Here is a 27,953-nt window from a genome sequence, read left to right on the forward strand (position 1 = left end):
ACAACTACTGAGCCCCCGTGACACAACTACTGAAGCCCGTGAGCCTAGAGCACATGCTCCACAACAAGAGAAGCCACAGCCATAAGCCCGGGCACCACAACGAAGAGTAGCCCCCGCTCGCTGCAACTAGAGAAAAGCCCTCATGCAGCAACAAAGACCCAATGCAGCCAAAAATAAATAAAATAAATAAAAAGTAAACCTTTTATATTTCCAAGGACACCCTCAAAAAAAGTGAAGACGATCTATAGAATGGGAGGAAATACTTCCAAGTCCTGTATCTGATTAAAAAAACCTTATATACCTGACATACAAGCATAATAACTATATAAGGAACTCTTAACAACTCAACAGAAAGAGAAAAAAAATTTAAAACAGGTAAAGGACTTGATCAGGTATTTCTTTTTTTTTTTTTTTTTTTTTTTTGCGGTATGCGGGCCTCTCACTGTTGTGGCCTCTCCCGTTGCGGAGCACAGGCTCCGGATGCGCAGGCTCAGCGGCCATGGCTCACGGGCCCAGCCGCTCCGCGGCATATGGGATCCTCCCGGACCGGGGCACGAACCCGTATCCCCTGCATCGGCAGGCGGACTCTCAACCACTGCGCCACCAGGGAGGCCCGATCAGGTATTTCTTTAAAGAAGATATACAAATGGCTAATAAGCACATGAAAAGGTGCTCAGTATCACTAGTTATTAGGAAAATGCAAATCCAAATCACAACGAAATACCACTTCATAACCACTAGGATGGCTATATTAAAAAAGACAATAACAAGTGTTGTGAAGATGGGGTGAAATTGGAACTCTCATACGTTGTTGGTGGGAATGGAAAATGGTAGTCACCTTGGTAAATAGGCAGTTCTTTAACATATTAAACATACACTGCCATGTGATCCAGCAGTTCCACTCCTAGGTATATACTCAAGAGAACTGAAACCATATAGTCACACAAAAGCTTATACTTGAATCTTTATAGAAGCAATATTTATAATAGCTAAAAAGTAGAAACTACCCAAATATCCATCAACTGATGACTGGATAAACAAAATGTATATCCCTAGAATGGAATATTACTTGACCTAGAAAGGAATATGAAGTATAATGATACATGATACAACATGGATGAACCTTGAAAACATTATGCTAAGAGAAAGAAGCCAGACACAAAAGGCCCCATATTACATGACTCTATTTATATGAAATATCCAGAATCGGAAAATCCATAGAAAAAAAGTAGATGAGTGGTTGCCAGGGGCTGGGGGGAGGGGGGAAAGGGAGTGACTGCTAACGGGTATAAAGTTTCTTTTTGGGGTGATGAAGATGTTCTGAATTTAGATACTAGTGATGGTTGCACAATTTTTTAAATACATAAAAAACTACCATAAAAACACAATAAAAGTGACTTTTATGGTATATGAATTATATCTCAATAAAGCTGTTATAAAAAGGGGAGATAATAGGACATACAAGTAGCAGCAGAGATGCTCATTTCTAGTATAACCTTCACTTACATAATAATGCCAAAGTACTGGATGATGGAACCATAGCATGGCAGAGCTGGAAGAAGTTAATGTAGAGATGTACAGAAAAGAAAACGGAAGTGCAAAGAGATTTGGATATACACTATTATTTGGTTTACTCTACTTCACCACTCTTTAAAGAACACCAAAGAGACAGTTCAAAACCAAACAATTCCCTATAGTTTTAGCAGAGTGACTTTCAAGGTCAGTATAGTCCAGTGTTGTCCAGTGGAATGTTCTGTGATGATGAAAATGTTCTGGGCCATCCAATATGGTAGCCAGTAGCCACATGCAGCTAATGAGCATTTAAAATGTGGCTAGTATGAGCCACTATGGAGAACAGTATGGAGGTTCCTTAAAAAACTAAAAATAGAACTACCATATGACCTAGCAATCCCACTACTGGGCATATACCTTGAGAAAACCATAATTCAAAAAGAGTCATGTACCACCATGTTCACTGCAGCACTATTTACAATAGCCAGGACATGGAAGCAACCTAAGTGTCCATCGACAGATGAATGGATAAAGAAGATGTGGCACATATATACAATGGAATATTACTCAGCCATAAAAAGAAATGAAATTGAGTTATTTGTAGCGAGGTGGATGGACCTAGTCTGTCACACAGAGTGAAGGAAGTCAGAAAGAGAAAAACAAATACCGTATGCTAACACATATATATGGAATCTAAAAAAAAAATGGTTCTGAAGAACCTAGGGGCAGGACAGGAATAAAAACGCAGACAGAGAATGGACTTGAGGACACAGGGAGGGGGAAGGGTAAGCTGGGATGAAGTGAGAGAGTGGCATGGACATATATACACTACCAAATGTAAAATAGATAGCTAGTGGGAAGCAGCTGCAGAGCACAGGGAGATCAGCTCGATGCTTTGTGACCACCTAGAGGGGTGGGATAGGGAGGGTGGGAGGGAGACACAAGAGGGAGGAGATATGGGGATATATGTATATGTATAGCTGATTCACTTTGTTATACAGCAGAAACGAACACACTATTGTAAAGCAATTATACTCCAATAAAGATGTTAAAAAAATGTGGCTAGTATGACTGAAGAACTTCATTTTACATTGTATTTAATTTTAATTAGTTAAAATAGCCACAGGAGGCTGGGGACCTGAGCTTTGTTAGCGGACACACACACCAGTGTCGTCCCCCACGCCACACTTGTAGGTCGGCTCCATAGAAATTAACAAAGTCATGCATGTTTGGGGATATTTTTAAGGTTCAAGTGTGGATAATTAATGTCACAAATTCTTTAATGTGGGCTGGTAAAATTACATCTGGAACCCTAATTCATGGATGTATACCGAAGGATGAATAAGCATATCCACCAGTTTAACCTTCTACTATCTCTACTACATACAGGATCTTAGGACATAGACTGTAAGGTCCAGGAATGAAAAGCACAGAAGCCAAGCCATGCAGTTGGAAAAGTTTTTCAAAGTCTAGTACAAGGGATCTATTTGGAGGTCACTTCTCAATATTACCTTACTCTTAAAAATAAACTATCATCCAGTCATAAAATACTATAGTGTATGTATGTATGGGTGCATTATTCATGGATATATGTACACATGTGTACACATACATACACACATACATTCACATACTAACAGAGGGCTTCCACTTCCCAAGTGAGTGCTCATGGACAAGAATTAATAAAGAAACTAAACATTAATGAGCAGTAAGCTTAGAAAATAAACATACTTAAAGCCAAACATTATCTCATTTTGTCAGTTATTTTTCTTCAAAAACAATCAGAAGCCACTCTACAAATGTGATATGCTATGAAACAGAATACATCTAATTTTTAAGAGGTATCTTCATTTTGACATTCAAATTAAAGTAAAATATTTAGCTAAGTATCTCCTGAATGAATGACCCCATAAAGACCATTGCTAAGAATGAAAAAATCTGTAGGAGAAAAGGGACAATCTAAAATGTCTAGAAATTATTTCAGACTATAATACTCCAATATGGTGGAAGAAGCAGCAAAGATACTTCTCTAACATGCAAGTTAGGTTATCTCAAAACATTGGAAGAACTTCAGAAAGTCTAAGTACTACCCACATACAAGGTATTATCATTTCACCCTGTAATATTTATACACTGGAGAGCATGGAATACTTATATCATTCTCTGGAAATGACAGTTGACCCCTTATATCAGTTGACCTCCTTGGGTTAACTGTTCTAAATACTTTTAAACATCCCATCCCAAAATGATCTTTACAGAACTACATCTAAGAAAGAGAATGTGTTCCTAACAACTGATCACCTGGGAATGAGTGCATTCCTGCTGACTTGATTGAAATCACCTGCTTAAGCTTTTGGTGTGTTTCTAAGAACACAAGCTGCTGATGTCATAGTAAATGACTTCATAGGAGCTGAAAAACCTTCCCATAAGTCCCCTGGGTCCATCTGCATCACTTCCTCTGTTTAAAAATAAAGAGAAAATCCCATTTGAGCAAAGATTGCTGAGCCTCAGTTCATGGCCCACTGATTTAAATCATCATGTGATACTACAACATTCTAGTCCAAGGAGAGAGTGGGCATTGCCTTAGAGGTCTTGTATCTGAGACAGAAGATGAGGTAACTCACAAAGAATGGTACCTACCAAATTTAAAAAGCAAAAATTCACAGGAAGAAAACTTCCTTGCCTAAGTTACCTGGTTAAAATAATACTCCTCTAAGGCTCAACTGGGAAAAGTAAACTTTCCACTAAGAAATCAGCAAAGCATCCAAATCTGAGGAAAGGCATTTAGCAGCTTCTCCATTCAATTCACCTTCCACATTTATCATTTCCCATTAGCTACATACCTCATTCACACCACAATTCAGACATAGGATTAGATTCTGGAGTGTGTGGCAGGGGTGGGATGGGGAGAGTAATGCACTTTCAAGATGACCATGAAAAGTTCTCAGTTCTTTCAGATGATTTAATTTCTATATTGTGCTATTTGGGCCAACTCGCAATGGTATATTTATTTTAATTTAGCTGTTAAAGCAATTACCTAAACAGATGATATCAAACTCAACAATTCAAGAACTTTCAACAAAAATACCCCATTTTGACAAAACAACAAACCAAAACAGAGAGAAGTTAAATCTTTTATATTAAGTCCCCCGAATTCTAGAAAGGAAATATTAGCCTCTAAAATTACTATTTAGAGGCTAAAATATTAGCCTCTAAAATATTAGCCTCTAAAATTAGCCTCTAAAAGCATATATGGTTATGGCATATATGCTTCATGCTGAGATGGTTAAAATAAATGTGACAATGGCCGTGTGAAATGTCCCATGGAGAACAACTTAGTAGTACAGTTACCTAGAAAAATGCCATACAAATCCAAAGAGATTTTTGCTTAAAAATATTCACCTACAAAAGACTACTTTCTTTCAGAGTTATACACATGATACTGTTTTTCTTTTCCTGGTAAAAGCAAAGGCTCTACCTGATAATCTGGGACAAAAAATGGCAGGTCCTTCCTCGTACCCCTTTGTCAATGTCAAGAATGAGAGTAAAACTACACTTGTTCAGTACTGAGAATTAAGCAGGACATACATAAATCACCAAAGCAAACCTAGATTGTGCATGCTGTCACAAAGAATAAGGGAAAAGTTAGAAAACAAAGATGGAACATGATTTTGTGTTTTGCCAACCCTTGAGTGGCATTAGCCAAAGCACCCAAACCATCGCTGGAGACTGAGAGTGTGGAGCTGGGGAGGATCAAGGAGGAAGGCAGGATGGCAGGAGGCTGGGGACCTGAGCTTTGTTAGCGGACACACACACCAGTGTCGTCCCCCACGCCACCCCCACTGATGATGTTGAACACCTGCTTAAATCAGTGCTTCCCTCGTGACTAACATCTGCCAAGAACCACCAGCTCCCAAGCCAACATGCCAGAAAAGAGCCAAGTGGGTGATGTGTCCGACATCTGAGGCAGGGACCCCCAAATGCGTCACTGAAAGAAAAGGCAGAGAGGCAGCAGAAGGTCGTGTGGTCACAAAGCAGCAATTATACTCATCGCCTAAGTTACAGAGCTTCCCATTCGTCACCCTGTTTTTATAAGTAAGAGGCAGGACAGGGAAGCAAGCTGACATTCAAGAAAGCACGTCTCAGCGCACATCTTCTTGGATTGTCCACTTTCATGCTCAGAGCTCCTGAGTTCTAGAAACACAGCAAATCACCATGATTTGAGATCATAAAACAACAGTCAGACTGTGTTGCAATTTCTTCGTAGGGCAGGAACATGTGTCATATTTCAGAAAAACGCCCATGTACGTGAAAGGTCAAAATAAAGTTGAGTGCTTAAAAAGCTGAGTTATTTACAGCAGTCATCTTTCAAGTACCAATAAATAGAAAGATATTAGGACTTGTATTTATGTACTTTTATTCTATCCTTTTCTGTCTTCTGTTTGCTTTGTAATGTTTATAACATGTTGGGACAGTAGTGCAAACATAACATTTACATATAAATACAGACAGACTTGTCAGGGCAGAGTGTTCTCACAGGGCTCTAGGGCAGCCCTGATGTACAGGACCGTTTTGTCCAGCTACCTCGTTCTCCCACTATAACTAGAGAAGGAAACTGTTCCATACTTACGGTCATTTTCTTCTTGAATTTCAGTATTAACCATATCAATACAATTCTGAATTTCATTCCAGCTTAAGCTATCTTGCCCTTGGGATAAGGCCTCCAGTTTAATGGAGAGTAGTGCATTTGCGTAACTGTAGAAGAGAAAACAAGCATGATACTAATCAGAGACATTCATTCTTTGTTCATGTTATGCACCTTAAATTGGACATGCATCTTAAGTTTGACACATGTGGCTCAATGTGATGTTATGAGGTTAGACCAACAGGATAAAGGCAAGTAAAATTGTCTTGTGCAGCTTTGTCAACATACACCAAGCTCACTTAGACTAAGGGTGTTCTTTTTTCCTTAAAACTACTTTTAGGTACCAATGCTTTTTAATGAAAGTTCTTCAAATTCCAATCTTGCACTTAACTCAAGCAAAAAAACCTCAACGTTCTTAACTCTGTGAAATTACTTGCTTTTTTTAGTAACTATTTTTCCTTCCCTTTGTATGTCTTAGTTCTGCTTAGTCTCCAGATGAGCATTATGGGATAAAATTCGGAATTACCACGGTTCCTAATCTGTCCATCAACGGTCCCTTTTTTTTTTTCTCGTTCATTCCCTAAATCCAAGCCTTGAGAGGCCCTTTTTTTTTTTTTTAACTGTAACCCTAACACAGCTGGGTTACCTTGTGGCCTAATACCTCCAGTGACAAATCAAATAAAAAGCAAATGCAGTTCCAGAAACCTTGCTGAATAACACACATCTTCACTGCCTGTTTTCTTGAAGAGGTGGTGCCTCAGTGGACCCAGAACATCCTAGTTTCCTCTTCACCTGCCCGTTCCTCAGGCTTCACAGCAGCTCCTCTCCACCTCTCTCCTGGGTCCACTCACCACCATTACATTCGCTCCCCTCATTCTGATCCCTGACCCTTCTCACTCTGTGCAGCCCTCTGGAAAATAGAGTTTGGTCAACACTCTGATTATTTTTCCTGTCTTGAGAAATTTTAGGAAGATGATCCACCTTGACACATGACTAAGAAACTTTCATTTCTCAATCATCAATTTCCCCATTTAAAAACTACAGAACCAATGTTACAACCATAAGCTAACATGAGCGAGCTATTCCAGCCCGAAGTATAGAAACTCAATAGTTTAACTTGCTTGTGCATCTTTACACCAGGGAAATAAAGAGCAATCCTCTATGTACATATTGATTCACTCTGCGGTATGACTTCTGAATAGAACCTACGGATTTGCTAACAGTAGAGGTTCCAAGAGGTAAGATCACATTGAGTCTATAATTGTTTTCTCATTGCGACAGATCTTCTCAAAGTTCTGCCTGCTCCAAGATGACACTAAGGTGTCTTCTACTGAGTGTAGCTTGGGAGAGAAAAACATCATTCAGAATGGGAAGTGGGGGAGATGATTCATTCTCTGTGCCTGAACAAGGCATCACCAAACACAGGCTTGAAATTGTTTCAGTGTCCTGTGTGAGATTTTCATCGTATCAAGAGTTATAAACCTAAGAAAATACTCTTCTATACTTACTAGTAGCAATATATACTAAATAATACTGACCACAGTGACAATATGGATAAATGGCAACTTGCACTCGTTAGCATCCCTTATAGATGGGGACCATTCTATAAGAAAGTGCAAAATCCTTACAGGCATTTCACGTCTGACATTTAATGATGACCCAATGGGAATAAAATGAAAAAGCTTAAGGATGAACACAGAAAAAAAAAACAAAACCCACAATCACCCATCATTTCTTCAGAAATGAATAAATACTAGCCAAAGGGAAAAATTTTATGAATAACACAACATAGTTCCGTAGGCAGATGCAGAGTAGGTGTTTTTGTTGTGTGTGTTTGTTTTGTGCTTTATAGATGAACAGAAAGGGGCCCGGCTAGGAAGAGTCAAACTTAGATATTTTTGGCTCCAAGGTTATGTTCCTTTAACCACATCATGCTAGTTCTCAGAACAGATGACATTAGCTGGGGTGGGAGAAGCATGCAAATAGTTCACGGAAGCATCCTCTATGGCAGGAAGGGCTTGGAAGCTCCAGTACTGTGCCAGGAGGAGATGCGTGATAGGCACCATGTTCCTGGTGGTGAGAGGAGCATGCGTAGGAGCAGATAAGCCAGAATGAACAGAGTGTTCAGATCCATCTTGGCTGAAGTGTAAAATACAAGGAGGGGTGTAGCTGGAGCAAAGGGCAGAACACCACGTTGAGGGTTAATTCAGATAAGAACAGAGGACAATCAAACAGAGGAGCATTATAAACAGAGCTACATTTTAGAACAATTAATCTGGGAACAGTGCATGCCTAGAACCAATGCCAACCCTATGTCACTCTTGTGAGAACTGGACAAAAGAGCCTTTCTGGGAAAACACAGCCCCAAGGGCAGAAGCCATGGTAAACTGGTAGAGACTTTGTAAGAATTCATCCAGGTGGCCCTGCCCAGCACCTGTGTACTATGAAGAAGTTGTACAAACATAAGGGAGAGGCCCAGTGTTCCTTAAACCTGAACACCTGGCATCTTGGGCTTCCAAGAACTGGGTTAAAAGCTGACATGGAAATTGAAATGCTGAGGCTGTGAAAAATCACTTGGGGCCATTGGAATGTTCAATACAAGAACCAAAGGGGGCCCTGGAATCTCATGTAGGTATTGGGTCACCCAGGTGACCCAGAAAGTACTTAAATGAAATTTTTAAAAGACTATTTATACAAACACAATTTTTAAAAGTGTTTCATACAGAATACTTGCACTCTGAAGCTGTATCTGTGGCCCCAGCTGAAAATCACAGGTATAAAACTGGTTCTCAAATGGGGTTTGGGACTATTTCCTTAATGGGTTATTTGTAAATTGGGATGGGAAAAGAGAGGATTTTTGATAATCAAAATGGGTGATTTGGAGGGAGGGGGGTACTGTCATTTAGAGGGAAGTGGCCAAGGATGCTCCATATGTGTCTTGATAATTATTTTATCAACAAGCCTCATTAGACTATTAGGCTTCATAAGGGAGTGACCAACTCTGCCGTCTCCAGCACTGAGAGAGCAGCAAAGCCTAGTTATAGGGCTTCCCTGGTGGCACAGTGGTTGAGAGTCCGCCTGCTGATGCAGGGGACACGGGTTCGTGCCCCGGTCCGGGAGGATCCCACATGCCGCGGAGCGGCTGGGCCCGTGAGCCGTGGCCGTTGAGCCTGCACGTCCGGAGCCTGTGCTCCGCAACGGGAGAGGCCACAACAGTGAGAGGCCCGTGTACCGCAAAAAAAAAAAAAAAAAAAAAAAAAAGCCTAGTTACATAAGAATGAATGAGAAGAGAAAAGACAGGGTAAGACCAATTTGGAGGTTATTACAAAAGCAAAGGTAAAATGTCTAAATGAGATGGTTGCTGGGAAAGGGAAACATTATGCAGAGGTATTGTGCACACATACTGGCTACCGTCAGGGAGAAAAGTGAGCAGGCTATTCACAGCACAAGGGTGCCTCACAGAGGGTCAGAGGGAAACTCAAGTTAACTCGAGTTTCTAAGCTTGGAGGAGAGGATGGTGCCATTAATATAAACAGTGGAGGTAGGAATAAATTACCTTGGAAATAAACTCTGAGGAGTTATAGGAACAGGTGGTCAAATTTAAGTAGTATAAGAGCATCAGTTTTTCCAAGATGACTAAAAACAAGGAAAAGCCACTGTTCTACTACTTTTGGGCCATTCTCTACATAGACAAGTGGTCAAACACCATTTAAAAAAAAAGTCTTACAAGTCTTTTTAATTTTTCCTGTACAACTGTACGTGACCCATGAGAATTACCTATTTCAGCAGTTCCAGAACCAGTATCTTGACAACAGTGCTTTTGTCAAGATCTATGCAGACATCTCCCCCTGGTGGTCACAAGAATCCAAGATGGAAATTCACTCATTTTAACTTGGGCTTTTGTCTTACTTAATCTCTAATGGGCTCCTTATTCCCGCCCCTTAATTTTCTCTCTAGATCTGCTATAGTGTTTTATAATTCTATCAACAATACTATCTAGTAGTTTATTTCAGGAACATGAAATAAAAGACACTAAGTTGAGATCGTTACCCACGTCTGTGATCCACTGTGGTCTCAGGATTCCTTTGGTTTAATCGTCAAAAGAATGTAGAGAATGGACTTGAGGACATGGGCAGGGGGAAGGGTAAGCTGGGACGAAGTGAGAGAGTGGCATGGACATATATACACTACCAAATGTAAAATAGATAGCTAGTGGGAAGCAGCCGCATAGCACAGGGAGATCAGCTCGGTGCTTTGTGACCACCTAGAGGGGTGGGATGCGGAGGGTGGGAGGGAGACACAAGAGGCAGGGGATATGGGGATATATGTATACATATAGCTGATTCACTTTGTTATACAGCATAAAATAACACAATATTGTAAAGCAATTATACTCCAGTAAAGTTGTTAAAAAAAAAAAAAAAGAATGGGGTTTGGGGCCCAACTGCCTTACTTTGGGTCCACAAATCCAGATCCAGTTTCCTCATCAGTAAAACAAGAAAATTGGACTGGATGATTATTAAAGTTGTTTCCAATTCTTCTACATTCTGTCGTTTCCAAAAGAAGCCCAAGGGAAGGTATGCTTTCAACATGTATTTTTAGCCTATGAAATAATTTTTGCTAATGACAAAGACAGTCAGTAACCACCATAGGATGATCCTCCTTAGACTCTTTGTTCCTTTAAAAGGAACACTGTGAAGAAGGATTTGAATATTAGGACTCTCAGAACAAAGTAGACTGGCTTTCAAGAAAATAAGCATGGGTATACAGATTGCTTCAGGAAGGAACAAATCCTTCATTTGTGAGACCTACCAAATACATATTTCTGCATTGAAAGGAGTTTTGGAAAATGTTCCCTTACCGTTCCACGTATGTCTCGTCCAGATTGTTGAAGCCCATTGTTGGGCTTCTGAGTTGATTCTGCACAGACACAAGATCGTTGCTCTCCAAGGCCTGGTTTAGTAAAGCTACAGCAGATAGCATTTCCACTGCAATCAAGAGCTCCTCATGGGCCAAGTAGTTCTGTTGGAAAACATATGGCAGTATAAGATCCCCAAATCTACACAGCCCGTGTATGTGATGGGGGTTCAGAATGTACACTTCAAAGAATAAAGAAAAGTCAAAGATTGTAAGAACCCAGGACAAAGAGGGCTCCCTGGTCACCTATCTTTCATTGGCTTTAAAGAACAGGTCAATGGCTTCTGGGTTTTCCTGAGATGATCATTTTGGGCACTGAGTTAATTACAATCCTCAGTTATGATTCCACAAACATCTGCATTGCCATAGCTGATTCCTACTCGCAGCTCTTATATTGGCTGCTAACAGGCTCAATCTTACCAAATAATGAAGCCAAAGATTAGATAACATTGTTACTGTCTGCAAGTGCAAGGTAAGATATTAGTATAGCTAATGATTTTCAGTTTGAACTAAGGGTAAGGAAAAGGGGAGAATTTCACCTAAAGATGATAATCCCAGAAAAGTAAATCAAAGTCTTTAAGCCAAGAATATTGATTCTAATTCCAAAAAGTTAGTCTAAGTCACGTTTTTATAAATGGGTAGAAAATTTTAAACATACCCTAAGGTCTAGATATTTGAAGAAATGTGAGGTAAATCTTAGTGAAAAGCAAGTAAGGATTGGGTTTACTTAAAAAGTACATCTCAGATTACAGAACACTTTTCCCCTTCAATGTTGTCTTCCTTTAACCATTTTATACTGACTTGGCCCAACTTCAAAAGGGTTATTTCTTCCATCATACTGAAGGAACATAGAGGGAGCATGAAAACAAATTTTTAAAAACCCTGATATCTATTTTTACATTTAGAATATTATATATTTCATATATATAATATAATGTTTATATTAAAATGCATTATAGCTGATTCTCCACAGAAATCTCTCAGCAAATTGGTTTTAGACTAACAAAGCATAATTTTACGTTCCAAAGCAAATGGGAAGAAGGGTTTTTATAGGGAACATGTAAATTTTATCCACATACCTTACATTAACAATGAGTTTAACATATAAGGAAGGTATCAAATTACAGGTAAAGAGCAGAATGGAATCACTGGAGATTCACCACAAATATCTAAAGTGGTATAGCCAAAAAGGTAAGGACAAATAAAGCAAAAAGGGGTGAATGTGCTAGAGTGTAAGTAGCCTTGGGCTTCAAAGCTAGAGAAACAGGGACAACAATATCAAGAGAACCTACATGCAGCTTAAGGAAATAACTTATTTTTATTTTATTACAAAATACACTTGACCGCTGAGCAACACCGGGGTTAGGAGCGCTGAACCTCCACGCAGTTCAAAATCTGCATATAATTAATCCTCCATATACCTGTCCCTCTGTATCTGAGGTACTGCATCCCTGGATTCAACCAACTGCGTATCATTTGGTAATATAGTACTTACTATTGAAAAATATGCACATATAAGTGGTATGCACAGTTCATACCCGTTTAAGGGTCAACTCTAGTATCTTTCTATTTATAGAATCCTGTCTTAATAAGCAGGATAAGAAAACAAACCTTACTACCCAAGCCCTTTAGTGACATACACTTTATTAATTTTTTTTAAATAAAGAATGCCACTTTTTTTAAATTTTAAGTTTTTTGGTTGCATTGGGTCTTCGTTGCTGCGCGTGGGCTTTCTCTAGTTGCGGTGAGCGGGGGTTACTTTTTGTTGCAGTGTGCAGGCTTCTCATTGCGGTGGCTTCTCTTATTGTGGATCATGGGCTCTAGGTGCACAGGCTTCAGTAGTTGAGGCATGTGGGCTCAGTAGTTATGGCTCATGAGCTCTAGAGTGCACGCTCAGTAGCTGTGGCACACGGGCTTAGTTGCTCCACGGCATGTGGGATCTTCCCGGACCAGGGATTGAACCCGTGTCTCCTGCACTGGCAGGTGGATTCTTAACCACTAAGCCACAAGGAAGCCCCTACTTTTATTAATTTTTAATCCATGCAAACATTTATAGAGATTTTCATTTTTAATTATTTTTCTTTTCTTATCATAAAAAACAAGATAATGCTATATATTTCAATCTCATGTTCTCCACTTAACAGTAGGGTGTGTAATCTGTTATTAGTTAAACGTGGTTTATCTTCTATATAGATATAGAAGATATCTGTAGTATCTTCTCAGAACTATAGATAATACTGTGAAACATCCCGGTATACTTGTGAATTGCCTGTTTATGCTTTTGACCTCCTCCTCTTTTGTTTTTTTTGGTGGAGCAGTACTGTTTTTGCTTTTCAGATTCACTGTCCTTCCATGTTTCCTTAGAATGTTAATTTTGAAATTATTTTTTACGCTTAACCTTTCATACCAGCAATTTATTCTGTTATGTGTAGTGAGGTAATGTTTTCTTTCCCACATGGTTAAGTACTTCTAAGGATTTCACTGTTTTCCCCATGTCTTTGAAATATTAGCTCTTTCATATAGGAAATTCTTGGTGCTGCTTCTAGTACTGTTCATTCTGTCGCATTGTTTGGCTTAATCCTGTACTAGTGCATATGTTCCTATTTACTGTGACCTTATATGATTGTTACTGCTTAATACTATTAGCATTGCAAGGAGCACACAATGACAAAAATCAAAGCCATGGTGCGAATGTTCCTGGTTGCAGATTTCTAGAAACGTAGATTCAGAGCTTATTTTTCTATATCAAAAAACATTAGATATTTTAAAATATTTCAATATAGTTATTAACTTACCCCAAGTTCTTCAAAAATCACACAGAGAATGAGAACAAGTAGTTTTCAATGTGTATTTGTGTAGAGCCCTGCCTGCATTTCCCACCTATGCTCTCAGATTCTTTGAGGAGATGAAAAGCAGGAGTTAAAGAGGAAGGTGGCCGTGGAATTGGTACAGGGAGGCCAATGAGACCAGGGACTGGTACAGGTTAAAGACACTACACTCCCACTCACCTTTCCTCAACAGCACTCCTCATTGCTAGGACTCAGAATTAACATCTCCGTACCTGGAGTCTCCTCTGACTTACCATGGCGTTCTGTTTCTGGAGGTTGAAGAGTTCGTTCTGATACATTGCACCAGCAAAGGGATAAACAGTGGGCAGCTGGGCCTCTGGTTTCTGCAGTGCAAGCAGTGTGGATTCAGGGTCACCTTCCCGAATAACAGCGTTGATGTGGTCCACTGCAGCCAGCCCTGAGGGTCAGAGTGACATTCTGTCAGAACCTGTGCCTTTCCCACTGCAGCCTGACCCAACCAGCCCATATATCCATGGATTAGAACCTAAGTAGTTACTTTCCATGAACTCTGAAAAGCTGTCGTTGGATGGTAAGCAAAGCCTTGGAAATGGTAGCTTGTGATTGGAAGTCACTCTAATCCTTGCAGCTAGTCCCTAAAAGAACCTCAGCATTGATAGAGCTGGAGTTATGAGGTCATTCCTGCCTAGCGTGACTTCCCTACAAAATCCTTCCTTTCAGGACCAGCTTTGGAACCATCTCTCCACGAAGCCTTCACAGTGCTCCAGTTCCTGAGGACTTCACACTTTGGGAATTGCCACAGTATTTAGAGCTGGGCCATGTGCATCCTGCAGGCATTGCTCTTTACGGCTCTTTGTGTGTAAGCACTGCCTCCCCAAGGAGATTAAAGACACGTGAAGACTAGAGAAGCAAGGACTTGCCCTATGGCTCTATCCTCCCTCTGAATCAGCACCATGGGAAACCCACAGGAGGCACTCGGACACACTGCTGCTTGATATGGAGTGGTTATTAGTTCTCCAAATATTAGTTCTCCAAATATGCTCTCATCTCTTGTGTTCTGTAAAGTGTGATTCTTAGGGAAAAATAATTTCAGATATGTTTTAAAAAATATTACAACCAGAATTCATATGATTACATAATTCTGTGTTAGCACGGTAGTCCCACGTGTTAGTATGGTTCTAAGAACCCCAGTGGATGCCTGAAACCATGGATATATCAAACCATTTATGTACTGTTTTTTTTCTGTATATACACACCTGTGATAAGGTTTAATTTATAAGTTAGGTAAAAAGATTAACAACAATAACTAATAATAAAAAGAATTATAATAACATAAGTGGTCTCTCGAAATATCTTTTTTTTTTTGAGGTATAGCTGACTTACAATATCATATTATTTATAGGTGTACAACATAGTGATTCAATATTTTTACAGATTATATACCATACAAAGTTATTATAATATTATTAACTATATTCCCTGTGCTGTACATTACATTCTTATGACTTCTTTATTTTATACTGGTAGTTTGTACCTCTTAGTCCCCTTTACCTATTTCTCCCATCCCATCCACCTCCCTTCTGGCAACAACTAGTTTGTTCTCTGTGTCTATGATTTTGTTTCTGTTTTATTTATTCATTTGTTTTGTTTTTTAGATTCCACACATACATGAAAACACATAGTATTTGTCTTTTTCGGTATGGCTTATTTCACTTAGCATAATATACTCCAGGTCCACCATGTTGTCACAAATGGCAAGATTTCATTCTTTTTTTTATGGCTGAGTAATATTCTATTGTGTATATATATACACCACATCTTTATCCACTCATTTGTTGATGGATACTTAGGTTGCTTCCATATCTTGGCTATTTAAAATACTACAATAACATTGGGGTCTATGTATCTTTTTGAATTAGTGTTTTCATTTTCTTTGTATAAATATCCAGGAGTGCAATTGTGTAGGTTCCATTTTTAATTCTTTGAGGAAACTCCATATTGTTTTCCATAGCAGCTGTGCCAATTTATATTTACCAACAGTGCACAGGGTTCCCTTTTCTCCACATCCTCACCACAACTTGTTATTTCTTGTTTTTTGATGATAGCCATTATGACAGATGTGAGTTGATCCCTGATCATGGTTTTGACCTGCATTTCCCTTTTCATTAGTAATGTGGAGTATCTTTTCATGTACCTGTTGGTATCTGTACATCTTCTCCGAAAAAATGTCTATTCAGGTCCTCTGCCCATTTTTAAATTAGATTGTTGTTTTTTGAGACTGAGTTGTATGAGTTCATTATGTATTTTGGTATTATCCTTTTACTGGTCATATCATTTGCAACTATATTCTCCCATTCAGTAGAATGCCATTTCGTTTTGTTAATGGTTTCCCTTCCTGTGCCAAAGCTTTTAGTTTGATATGGTTCCATTTGTTTATTTTTGCTTTTGTTTCCCTTGTCTCAGGGGATAGATCCAAAAAAATATTGCTAAGACCAATGTCAAAGAGCGTACTGCCTATGTTTTTTTCTATAAGTTTCATGGTTTCAGGTCTTACATTTAAGTTTTAATCAATTTTGAATTTATTTTTGTATAAGGCATGAGAAAATGGCCTGGTTTCATCCTTTGACATGTAGCCGTCCAGTTTTCCCAACACCACTGTCTTTCTGTTGTATATTCTTGCCTCCTTGGTCACAGATTAATTGACCATATGTATATGTGGGTTTATTTCTGGGTTCTCTATTCTGTCCCATTGACCTGTGTGTCTGTTTTTGTGCCAATACCGTACTGTTTTGATTATTATAGTAGTAGAGTTTGAAGCCAGGGAGGATGACACAGCTTTGCTGTTTTTCTCAAGATTGCTTTGGCAATTTGGGGTCTTTTGTAGGTCCATACAAACTTTAGTATTATTTTTTCTAGTTCAGTGAAAAATGCCACAGGTATTCTGATAGGGATTGCATTGAATCTGTAGATTGCTTTAGGTAGAATGGACATTTTTAACAATATTAATTCTTCCAATTCATGAGAATGAAATATATTCCCATTTATTTGTGCATTATTTCTTTCATTAATGTCTTCTAGTTTACAGAGTACAGGTCTTTCACTTCCTTGGTTCAATTTATTCTTAGGTATTAGATTTTTTTGATACAACTGTAAATTGTTTTCTTGTTTTCTCTCTTTTTTTTTTTTTTTTTTTTTTTGCGGTAAGCGGGCCTCTCACTGTTGTGGCCTTTCCCGTTGCGGAGCACAGGCTCTGGACGCGCAGGCTCAGCGGCCATGGCTCATGGGCCCAGCCGCTCCGCGGCATGTGGGATCTTCCCGGACCGGGGCACGAACCCGTGTCCCCTGCATTGGCAGGCGGACTCTCAACCACTGAGCCACCAGGGAAGCCCTTGTTTTCTCTTTTTGATGGTTCATTATTAGTGCATAGAAATGCAACAGATTCTGTATATTAATGTATCCTGCAACTTTATTGAATTCATGTATTAGTTCTAATGGTTTTTTGGTGGAGTCTTTAGAGTATTATATATGTAGAATCATTTCACCTGCAAATAGTGACAGTTTTACTTCTTCCCTTCCAATTTGGATGCCTTTTATTTCTTTTTCTTATCCAATGTTGTGGCTAGGGCTTCTAATACCAGGTTGGATAAAAGTGGTGAGATGGGCATCCTTGTCTCGTTCCTGATCTTAGAGGAAAAGATTTCAACTTTTCGCCACTGAGTATGATGTTAGCTGTGGGTTTGTCATAAATGGCCTTTATTATGTTGAGGTATGTTCCCTCCCCACCCATTTTGTTGAGAGATTTTGCCAAATGCTTTTTCTGCATATCATCATGTGATTTTTAGCCTTTATTTTGTTAATATGGTATATCATGTTGATTGGTTTGTGCATATTGAACCATCCTCACATCCCTGGAATAAACTCCACTTGATCATCATGTATGATCCTTTTAATGTACTGATGAATTCAGTTTGCTAATATTTTGTTGAGGGTTTTTGCATCTATGTTCATCAGGAATACTGACCTGTAATCTTCTCTTTTTTTGCAGTGTCTCTATCAGGTTTTGGTATCAGAGTAATGCTGCCCTCATAGAATGAATTTGTAGTGTTTCCTCTTCAATTTTTTGGAATAATTTGAGAAGGACAGGTATTAGCTCTTCTTTAAATGTTCAGTAGAATTCACCTGTGAAGCTGTCTGATCCTGGACTTTTGTTTGTTGGGAGTTTTTGTTTTTGTTTTTTTTTAATTACTGACTCAATTGCATTACTAGTGATCAGTCTGTTCAGATTTTCTTTTTCTTCCTAATTCAGTCTTAGAAGATTTTATGTTTCTAGGAATTTATACATTTCTTCTGGGTTGTCCACTTTGGTTTATAATTCTTTGTAGTATTCTCTTATGATTCTTTGTATATCTGTGATATTGGTTGTAACTTCTCTTTTACTTCTAATTTTATTGGGCTTCCCCGGTGGCGCAGTGGTTGAGAGTCTGCCCGCCGATGCAGGGGACGCAGGTTCGTGCCCCGGTCCAGGAGGATCCTGCATGCTGCAGAGCAGCTGGGCCTGTGAGCCATGGCCGCTGGGCCTACGCGTCCAGAGCCTGTGCTCCGCGGTGGGAGAGGTCACGCGTACCGCAGAAAAAAAAAAAAAGATGTTAAATAAATAAATAAAGTCTATTTTGTCTGATATGTGTATTGCTACCCCTGCTTTTTTTTCCATTTCCATTTGCATGGAATATCTTTTTCCTTCCCTTCACTTACAGTCTCTGTTGTCTTTATCTCTGAAGTGAGTCTCTTGTAGACAGCAAATAGATGGGGATTTTTTTTTTTAAATCAATTCAGCCACCTTATGTCTTTTTTTTTTTTTTTTTTTTTTTTTTTTTTTTTTTTTTTTGCGATACGCGGGCCTCTCACCGCTGCGGCCTCTACCGCTGCGGAGCACAGGCTCCGGACGCGCAGGCCCAGCGGCCATGGCTCACGGATCCAGCCGCTCCACGGCATGCGGGGTCCTCCCGGGCCGGGGCACGAACCCGCGTCCCCCGCATCGGCAGGCGGACTCTCAACCACTACGCCACCAGGGAAGCCCCTTATGTCTTTTGATTGGGGCATTTAGTTCATTTACATTTAAAGTGATTATAGATAGGTATGTACTTATTGCCATTTTGTTATTTGTTTTCTGGCGGTTTTTGTAGTTCTTCTCTATTCTTTTCTTTTAAACTCTGGTTTGATGATTTTGTTTAGTGTTATGTTTGGGTTCCTTTCTCTTCTTTCTTTCTCTTTTTTTTTTGGTTTGTGGTTATTATGAAGTTTATATACATACATATATATAGATCTCAATGTATCTCTAGCTCTAGTCATTTAAATTCAAATACATTGTAAAAGCTCTACATGTTTTACTCCCCCTCCACATTTTGTTTTTGATGTCATATTTTACATCTTTTTGTGTATCCCTTAATAACTTATTGTAGTTATAGTTGATTTTATGACTTTTGCCTTTTAACCCTCAACCAGCTTTTTAAGTGGTTGATCCACTGCCTTTACCATATACAGTTGCCCCTTGGTATCCATGGGAGAAGGTTCCAGGGCTTGCTGTGGATACAGAAATCTGCAGACACTCAAGTCCCATAGTCAGCCCTCTGTATCCACAGTTCCACATCTGTGCATTCAACCAACCACAGATCATGTAGTACTGAATGTACTTATTTAAAAAAAAACTCATGTATAAGTGGACCCACACAGTTTAATCCTGTGTTGTTCAAGGGTTAAATGTATTTGCCTTTACTAGTGAGATTTTTCCCTTCATGTATTTTCTTATTTCTTGTTATTGCCTTTGTTTGGTTTTGTTTTTGCTCGGTTTTTTGTTTTGTTTTGTTTTTTGTTTGTTCTGTTAAAGAAGATCCTTTAACATTTCTTGTGAGTTTAGTGGTGATGACCTCTTTTAGTTTTTGCTTATTGGGGAAATTCTTTCTCTCTCCTTCAGTTCTGAAGGATAACTTTGCCTGGTACATTATTCTTGGTTGTAGGTTTTTGTTTGTTTTGTTTTTGTTTATGTTTTTCCTTTCAGCAGTTTAAATATATCATGCACCTCCATTCTGGCCTGCAAAGTTTCTGCTGAAGTATCAGCTGATAGCCTCACGGAGGTTCCCTCAAATGTGACTCTTTCTTTTCCCTTGTTGCCTTTAAAATTCTCTATCTTTAAATTTTGCCATTTTGATTATGACATGTTTTGGTGTGGATCTCTTTGGGTTCATTTTGTTTTGGACTCTCTGTGCTTCTTGGACCTGAATATGTTTCTTTTCCCAGGTTATGGAAGTTTTCAGCCATTATTTCATCAAACACATTGCCCCTTTCTTTCTCTTCTTCTAAACCCCTATAATGCTAATGTTAGTACACTTGATGTTGTCCCAAAGGTCCCCTAAACGATTCCTATTTTTAAAAACTTTGTCTTATGGATATTCTGATTGGGTGATTTCCACTATTCTGTCTTCCAGGATGCTTATGTGTTCTTCTGTATCACCTAATCTGCTGTTGATTCCCTTTAATGTAGTTTTCCTTTCAGTAATTATATTCTTCAGCTTGATTGGTTCTTTTTATATTTTCTAATTCTTTGTTGAAGCTTCACTGTGTTCCTTTATTTTTCTCCAAAGTTCAGTGAGCATTATAATGACTGTTACTTTGAACTGTTTATCATAAAAGTTACTTATGTCCACTTCATTAGGGTTCTCCCACCCGGGAGGTTCTACCTTGTTCTTTAATTTGGAACATTTTCCTCATTTTCTTTGACTTTCTGTGTTTGTCTCTATGAATTAGGCAAAACAGGTACCTCTCCTGGTCTTCAAGGTGTGCCCTTATGTAGGAGGGCTCCTATGCAGTCTGTATATGTTGAAGCCAGAGTTAGATTAGGGGGCATGCTGGTGCAGCCTTGGTAGGCTGGACAGAGCACCAGGCACTTTTCAATATGCTGTTCCTGTGCTGGCACTCAGAGCGAGTAAGTATGTGCATGAACCCTTGAAGAGGGCGTCTGGGTTTCCAACAGCCCTCTGGCTCTCCTGGTAGTAAGCCCCACTGGTTTTCAAAAAGCAGTTAAGTAGGCTCACCTTCCTGGTGCTGGTCCCCAAGGCTGGAGTGCCCAATGTGGGGCTTGAAGCCCTTGCTCATTAGGGAGGACCTCCATGTTTGTGACCTTCCTTTCCATCTGTGGGTCACACACTGGGGGTATGGGTGCAGACCAGATCACCTCTCTTTCCCTCCTCCTTGTCTTGATGTGGTTTTTCCCTTATATCCTTTTTTAAAAGATTTTATTTTATTGAACTATAACTGACTTACAATGTTGTGTTAGTTTCTGCTGTACAGCAAAGTGATTCAGTTATATATGTATGTACATATGTATACATACATATATATATATTATTTTTCATATTCTTTTCCATTATGGTTTATTACAGGATACTGAATATAGTTCCCTGTGTTATACAGTAGGACCTTGTTGTTTAGCCATTTTTCCTTTATATCCTTAATTTTATAAGAGCTGTTCTGCTAGTCCTCAGGTTATTCTCAGAGAGAGTTGTTCTATATGTTGTTGTAGTCTTAGTGTGTCCTTGGCAGGAAGTGAGCTCAGGGTCCTCCTACTCCGCCATCTTGATCTGCCTACTCAAAATGTTTTATTGTACAAATTTAATGCCTTTTCCAACTTAACTAAGCACTTATCATACACAGTGGCCTTAACTTTTACAGTTGAAGGTCCACCAGCAAAATTAGCACAGATTTTTTTCCTTCTTCACAATGTCACAGAAGATTCATTCTTACTCTAGATCTTAGCAACTTCACCATACAATTTTTTCTTTCTTTATTAAGTTGAGAACTTTCAGCTTTTCACTTAAAGAAAGCACTTTACAGCTTCTCTTTGGCATATCTGAATTGCTAGCATCACTACTCTTGAGCTTTTGGGCCATTATTAAGTAAAATAAGGGTGACTTGAACACAAGCACTATGGTACCAAACAATCTGGTAACTGAGATGGCTACTAAGTGACTAAAGGGCAGGATATACTGGACAAAGTGATGATTCACATGCCAGGTGGAATGGTGCAAGATTTCATCATGCTACTCAGAACAGCATGTAACTTAAAAGTTATGAATTATTTCTGGAATTCTTCATTTAATATTTTCAGACTGCAGCTGACTACAGGTAACTGAAATTGCAAAAAACGAAACTGTGGATAAGGGGGAGACTATCGTATCATTTAACCTTAAAAAAAAAAAAAAAAAAAAAGGCCCTGATCACAGAAATGCCTTGGTTTACATCATCTGATCCAACCAGAAGCTCTGTGATGTCTCTACCAGTTATAATGTTTAGATTACAAAGACCCAAATTTTAATGACCAAATGCAGGGTGCTTGGAACAGTAAATTCAGCATAGTTTCCAGAAAACAGAAATGGAATTGCTGACCAAATAGAAGAATGAGCAATGAACTCTGGCACCAGGCAAGAGCAAACTGGACAGAACCAGCAGGATTTTGCCCTATAAAGAAGGCTTCAGGGTAGTAGAAATAACACAGACCCATAGATTTGTAGATCTTTTCAAGGATTAGTCTGTCTCCCTAATAAATGACTAGACTACAGCTAAGGTTATTCTAACCCTTTTTAACATATGACAATTTATCTTCTCTAACTATATTCACAAGGAGCTATGCTCAATAACTTTTCTACTGAGACACATCATTTAATAGCAGGAAATACAACTAATGCAACATTTCATGCCACACCCCAGAAAATTTACACTTTTAGAAAAAGTTAGAATAAGGCCCTAAGGACCCAGACACTTTTTTCTATTCTTTTTTTTTTTTTTTTTTTTTTTTTTGGTGGTATGCGGGCCTCTCACTGTTGTGGCCTCTCCCGTTGCGGAGCATAGGCTCCGGACACGCAGGCTCAGCGGCCATGGCTCACAGGCCCAGCCGCTCCGCGGCGTGTGGGATCTTCCGGGACCGGGGCACGAACCCGTGTCCCCTGCATCGGCAGGTGGACTCTCAACCACTGTGCCACCAGGGAAGCCCTCTATTCTTAGAACTAGTATGATAAATGAAAGAATTCCAGAAAGGAAGGTCAGCGATGGTTTATCGTGTTTGCTGCTCTGTTAAAGCTATCCAAGGCCTTGCAGTTGTGTCTCTGATTACTCTGAATAGGATCTTGCTTCACCTTTGAAAACTCTATTATATGAGTTTGGAAAACTGGATGGTAAAATATTATGAGAGAAAATTATATCCTTTAAAACACTCTTAAGGAACCATTTCTTCTAAAAAAATAAAGTAAGCTTAACCACTCTTTTACACTCTGCATTTAACAAAATTTCAAGCCCTAATCTTAACAGAATATATAAAATGAATGAAGTGCAGGTACCAGACCCCAAAGTTAAGTGATTGCAGTTCAAACAAACCTGAAGCCCCTGACGACAGATTTCGTGATATTACCGTCGAAGTTTTCACCTCTGTCATTACCATGGCTGCTACAAGTGTAGACATCTTAACATTTTAATATAATAAGCTCTATGGTTGAGGAAAGCTTGTCAAGTAGTTACACTGACATATTTTAAAGCATACAACTGTCTCATTGTCATGTCACTGGCTAAAATATGCTTTAGAGGATTTTTTTCAAGACTAATTTTAGTATTACTGGACCATAAATTTTCCAATGGGGAGAGATCAAAACCTTCAGAATAATCATGTTCTAAGCATGTAAAGCCATTAAACACTGCAACGCCCTTCATAATTTTAGCTGGTTATGCATTAGGGCAGATCATCTCATGACTCTTACTTAAAAGTGGAAAAAAAAAGTATAGTCTATTTGGCATCAAATTTGTGGTCAGGAAATTATGTCATTTAGTAGAGTATTGAAACAGTTATATAAGGCATTTTATTTAACATGAAAAAGAAATCGATTTTAGTGGTTATAAACATTTCAAAAACAAAGGTTGGCACAAAGCTATGGAACCATTTCCCCACTAAGCTTATGAACCTCAGAGGTATTGCTGGCAATATTAGTTTCTTCCTGTAATTCATTTCTGCCAAGCATAATGAAATTCTCACTTTTCAAACAGAGCAGAAAGAGAAACTTGAAACTGTGCTTCATGTATCATCACCAACATGTTCAAAATTTAATAAGAATAAAAGAATAGGAACACACATCTCAAAACGTCAAGGTGTTCCCTTAAAAAAAAGTTATCCTAGCACTCTCCACAGCTGTAAATGGAGGTAAATTCTCAAACCCACTCAGTTGTTAACTCCTAGACCTTTCTATCAATTTTCTCTGGGCCTCCTTGATCACTGTTTGAAGCCTTTAAAATACGTCTCTACCAGCAACTTAGGAGTGAACTCCTGGGTAACACCTATAGGTGTGCGTTTCCTCGAAGGTGGTAAGAGCCATAAAGAACATTCAAAGCTTATCTAAGAGGTTACGATGAGGGTTTAGGACTACTGGAATTAGTGGACACCCCAGATTTAAACTTGGCAGACGGTTCAGATGTTTTATTAAATTACATGGGCTAACTGGTCTTTGATGTATTTGTTCTTTGGGTATATATGGGTTATTTAGGTTGACCTAGGGGACGTAAATGCCAAAGAGAATTCCTTACTGCCTCAAGTAAAAATAAATTTTATTAGAGGGAGGAAAAAGACTAATAAAGAAATTAATGTATCTAAACTTGCATATACTTATTTTAATTACCCAAGCTTTCTGTTCTTTATAGTCACACAACTAGGTACCAAGGAGAATTGTCCTGTGTGACTCCATAGAGTCTCAGGGATGTGGGATTCAAACCTGCCATCATGTGATTTATAGGCCTGTCAAGTCTTATTCACTTGCGCCAAAGCTACAAAAGCTGTAAGAAAACAATTCTTACAAACTACAGACTGATTGGGAAGTAATAAAAAGCAGAGGTGTCAATAATAGCTTTTATGGTTCCAATCGAATGCCATAACATGACCATGGGCAAGGAATGACAATCTTTAACTCATAATCTTTACTAAATAACCTTTAAGATTAGCCCAATAAGGGACAGGTCCAAAATATGATATATACTGTACCTATGATGAAACAGGAAGGTACAGTCAAACTAGCTTCAAGATGCTTTGAGATACTTTGCATGGACTGGGGACAAGACAGCCAGAAAAGCTCCATGGAAAACTGGCAGATGATAACACCAGAATTAAGAGCAACACTGACTTTTAGTGGATTTTTCATCATATCAGGCACTTTTACAAGGATGGAAGTTAAGAGTTTTGCTGAGATTTGGATAAGGAAAATTTGCATCTTCTAGAAGTATCCATTTCCTTCATATGATCTGTTACTCACTGTTGACTTTATTGATATTGCCTTGGATTTCTGCTTGTGTCAGCAATTCTTCATATGCATCTCTTTCTTCTTCTGAAATACAGTTATTCTGCAAAACAAAGGCTTCATTGATTCCTGAAGTTAAATATTTCCAAAGCTCGATATTCAAAAGCAAAAACTTAAAGAGTGCTAAAAACCATTTGCTAATATTCATGTGAACTCAATACAAGCACTTAAGAGTGCCTGATCTGTGCAGGGCACTAGGGTTAGCTATGCCGGCAAGGGTTACAAAGATGAACAACAGACCCAGTGACTCTCTGTAAAAGTCTAATTGTTTAATGTGCAAAACATTAGGTTGGACCACTTGATACTGCCATTTTTTTGTAGATCAAAACCAGATGATTATTGGCAATTTCGTCTGATTCAGTCTAACAAAATCAAGAACACAAATAACAAATATACACAGCAGAACAAAATATATTCTAGGGAAGTACATACTTGGTTGGAAAGAAAATTTTAAGAAGAGACAACAGTTGAGGAGGGCCTGAAGGAAGAGAGTAAATATTCAAGGCGGAGAGGAGAGAGCAGGATGTAGACAACAGGATTTGGTCACAAAGGTGGGAAACTTGGCATGTCGGGCTATAGCACAGAGTGTGTGTCCAGGGTTAGCCAAAAAGATGGGGAGGTAGGCTGGGAATCCTGGAGCCTTTTAATGCCAACAGAAGGACCTGTACCTGCAGTAGGGAATCAGGGGAGGTTTCTGGTGGGATGACATCAGATCTGTAGCTAAAGATTAATTTTGCAACCTTAGCTCTTAGAGGGGTTGGCCTGGAGAATGATAGGAAGCAGGGAGACCCATGGGGAAGGTGCTGAGAGAGCCCTGAGACAAGGTCAGGAGGGGCAGGGCCGAGGCAAGGGCGGTGAAACTAGAAGGTCGGTGATGGAGGTCAGCCTGTCAAGAAAAGGCAGAAGACAGTGATGGATGGGACATGGGGGACATAAAAAGAGTTCTGAAACAATGTGGGAGTCATTCCAAAGGGAAGTCAGCAAGAGGCATGCATAGGAGAAAGGCAGGGTGAAGATGAGCACCCTTCTGATGCGGTGGGGAGCAAAGCCAGTGGGACACAGAGATGAAGGTATCTGGAGGAGCTTTAGTGGGGCCTGGTATCAAGCTGACGGCTGATTTCTTCAACAAGTGCATGAGCTCAATGGAGGAAGAACAGAGAGAGGAGTGATTCAATGACAGACTTGGAAGAATCCCTATATTTGGAGGGAGGAATAGGCAGAGACATTAAAAGATGCAGAAGAGAACCACAAGCATAGAAGGCAGGCGGGGCAGCGTGAGGCAAGTGTGCCAATGCTGGCAGAAGCCACCTACTGAGAAAAGGTTAGGATAAATGGGTTACTTTGGGTAATAGAGCTGAAGCTGATATGGCAAGAGTTGAAGGAGAGGAAAGTTGGCGAGGAAGTGGAATCTCAGAGTGCAAAGTTTTTAATAAGACAGGAGGCGGGATATATGAAGTGAGGATCAGGAGCCGGCTGCCTTGTCGAGGAGAGAAACCACTTACTCAAATGTGAGGGGAAGCTATGGGGAAAATATGAGGAAAGTAGATTCAAAAACATCTTCTCTAAACTTCACCACACCCAATTGTTAGCCTCTAGTAATAAATCTGAAGGTAAGTCGGCTAATACAAGGTTGGTGACACCCAACAAGGGAAGATCTTTATCTGCTCCTTCTACACCTTCTAGGTAAGTTTTCAACATGACCTTCCATCCTTGTGACCTGTAATATTCATCATAAAAAGAAACCTAATTTCCTTATGGAGTGCGTGGTCTTCTTTAACCCTTACATTTCACCCAAACCAATGGCCTGTGGCTAGAGAGACCACAGCCAGCGAATTTAAAAATATCCCTTGCTGGGAGTTCCCTGCTGGCGCAGTGGTTAAGAATCCACCTGCCAATGCAGGGGACACGGGTTCGATCTCTGGTCTGGGAAGATCCCACATGCTGCAGAGCTACTGAGCCCGTGTGCCACACTACTGAGCCCACGTGCCGCAACTACTGAAACCCACGTGCTCTAGGGCCCGCGTGCTGCTACTACTGAAGCCCATGATCCGCAACAAGAGAAGTCACTGCAATGAGAAGCCCGCGCACATCAACAAAGAGTAGCCCCCACTTGTCACAACTAGAGAAAGCCCACATGCAGCAACGAAGACCCAATGCAGCCAAAAATAAATAAAATTAAAAAAATAAAATCTCTTGCAACATTACAGCTTTTTCAAACTAGCAATGCATAACTATGCTTATTACTGTATTGATCACTCAGAATCTCATTGAATACCTTCAGCCTTGCATTTTCCTCTTTTCTCTTCTTGGCTTCCCAGAGTTCCTTCTGATATTCCTGTGCAAGGCTGTCATCCACTAAAGTCAAAACTGCATTTGGGTTTCTTAGTGTTATAATGGTCTGCTCGGTTATTCCTTTTTCAATAGCTTCATTAATGGCTATAACTGCAGCATGCACTGCAAAGTAAAGAGAAAAAAAGAACTTTATCAACAAAAGACAACATGGGCAGGTGTACTGGCCCTGCAGAACTTAAGCAGTTTTACTTTCTTTCTTGGGGTCCAATAAAGCATTCAAAAAAGAGACCTCAGACACATCACAGAGCATCCCTCTGACAACCTCCCCACCTGCCCATCTATCTTGGGTCCTGTCTCGGTGTCTGTTATGTAATGCCTATTCATTTATTCGACTTGCAC

At 39.5% G+C, this 27,953-nt stretch overlaps 1 protein-coding gene across 1 annotated transcript in view; it reads right to left on the reverse strand.

Moving 5' to 3' along the window:
* The window catches only part of IQGAP2 (IQ motif containing GTPase activating protein 2), a 291,384-nt gene that overhangs the window by 88,748 nt on the left and 174,683 nt on the right, over positions 1 to 27,953 (reverse strand). Inside the window, exons 8-12 of the mRNA XM_082624118.1 lie at positions 27,538 to 27,716; positions 25,218 to 25,305; positions 14,157 to 14,320; positions 11,019 to 11,179; positions 6,143 to 6,267 (exon numbers count right to left, since the gene is read on the reverse strand). Coding sequence (XP_082480244.1) covers positions 6,143 to 6,267; positions 11,019 to 11,179; positions 14,157 to 14,320; positions 25,218 to 25,305; positions 27,538 to 27,716 — 717 coding nt within the window. The remainder of the gene's footprint in view (positions 1 to 6,142; positions 6,268 to 11,018; positions 11,180 to 14,156; positions 14,321 to 25,217; positions 25,306 to 27,537; positions 27,717 to 27,953) is intronic.

The sequence above is a fragment of the Mesoplodon mirus genome (assembly GCF_964341445.2).
Source record: "Mesoplodon mirus genome assembly, chromosome: 5".
NCBI classification, from domain to species: domain Eukaryota; kingdom Metazoa; phylum Chordata; class Mammalia; order Artiodactyla; family Ziphiidae; genus Mesoplodon; species Mesoplodon mirus.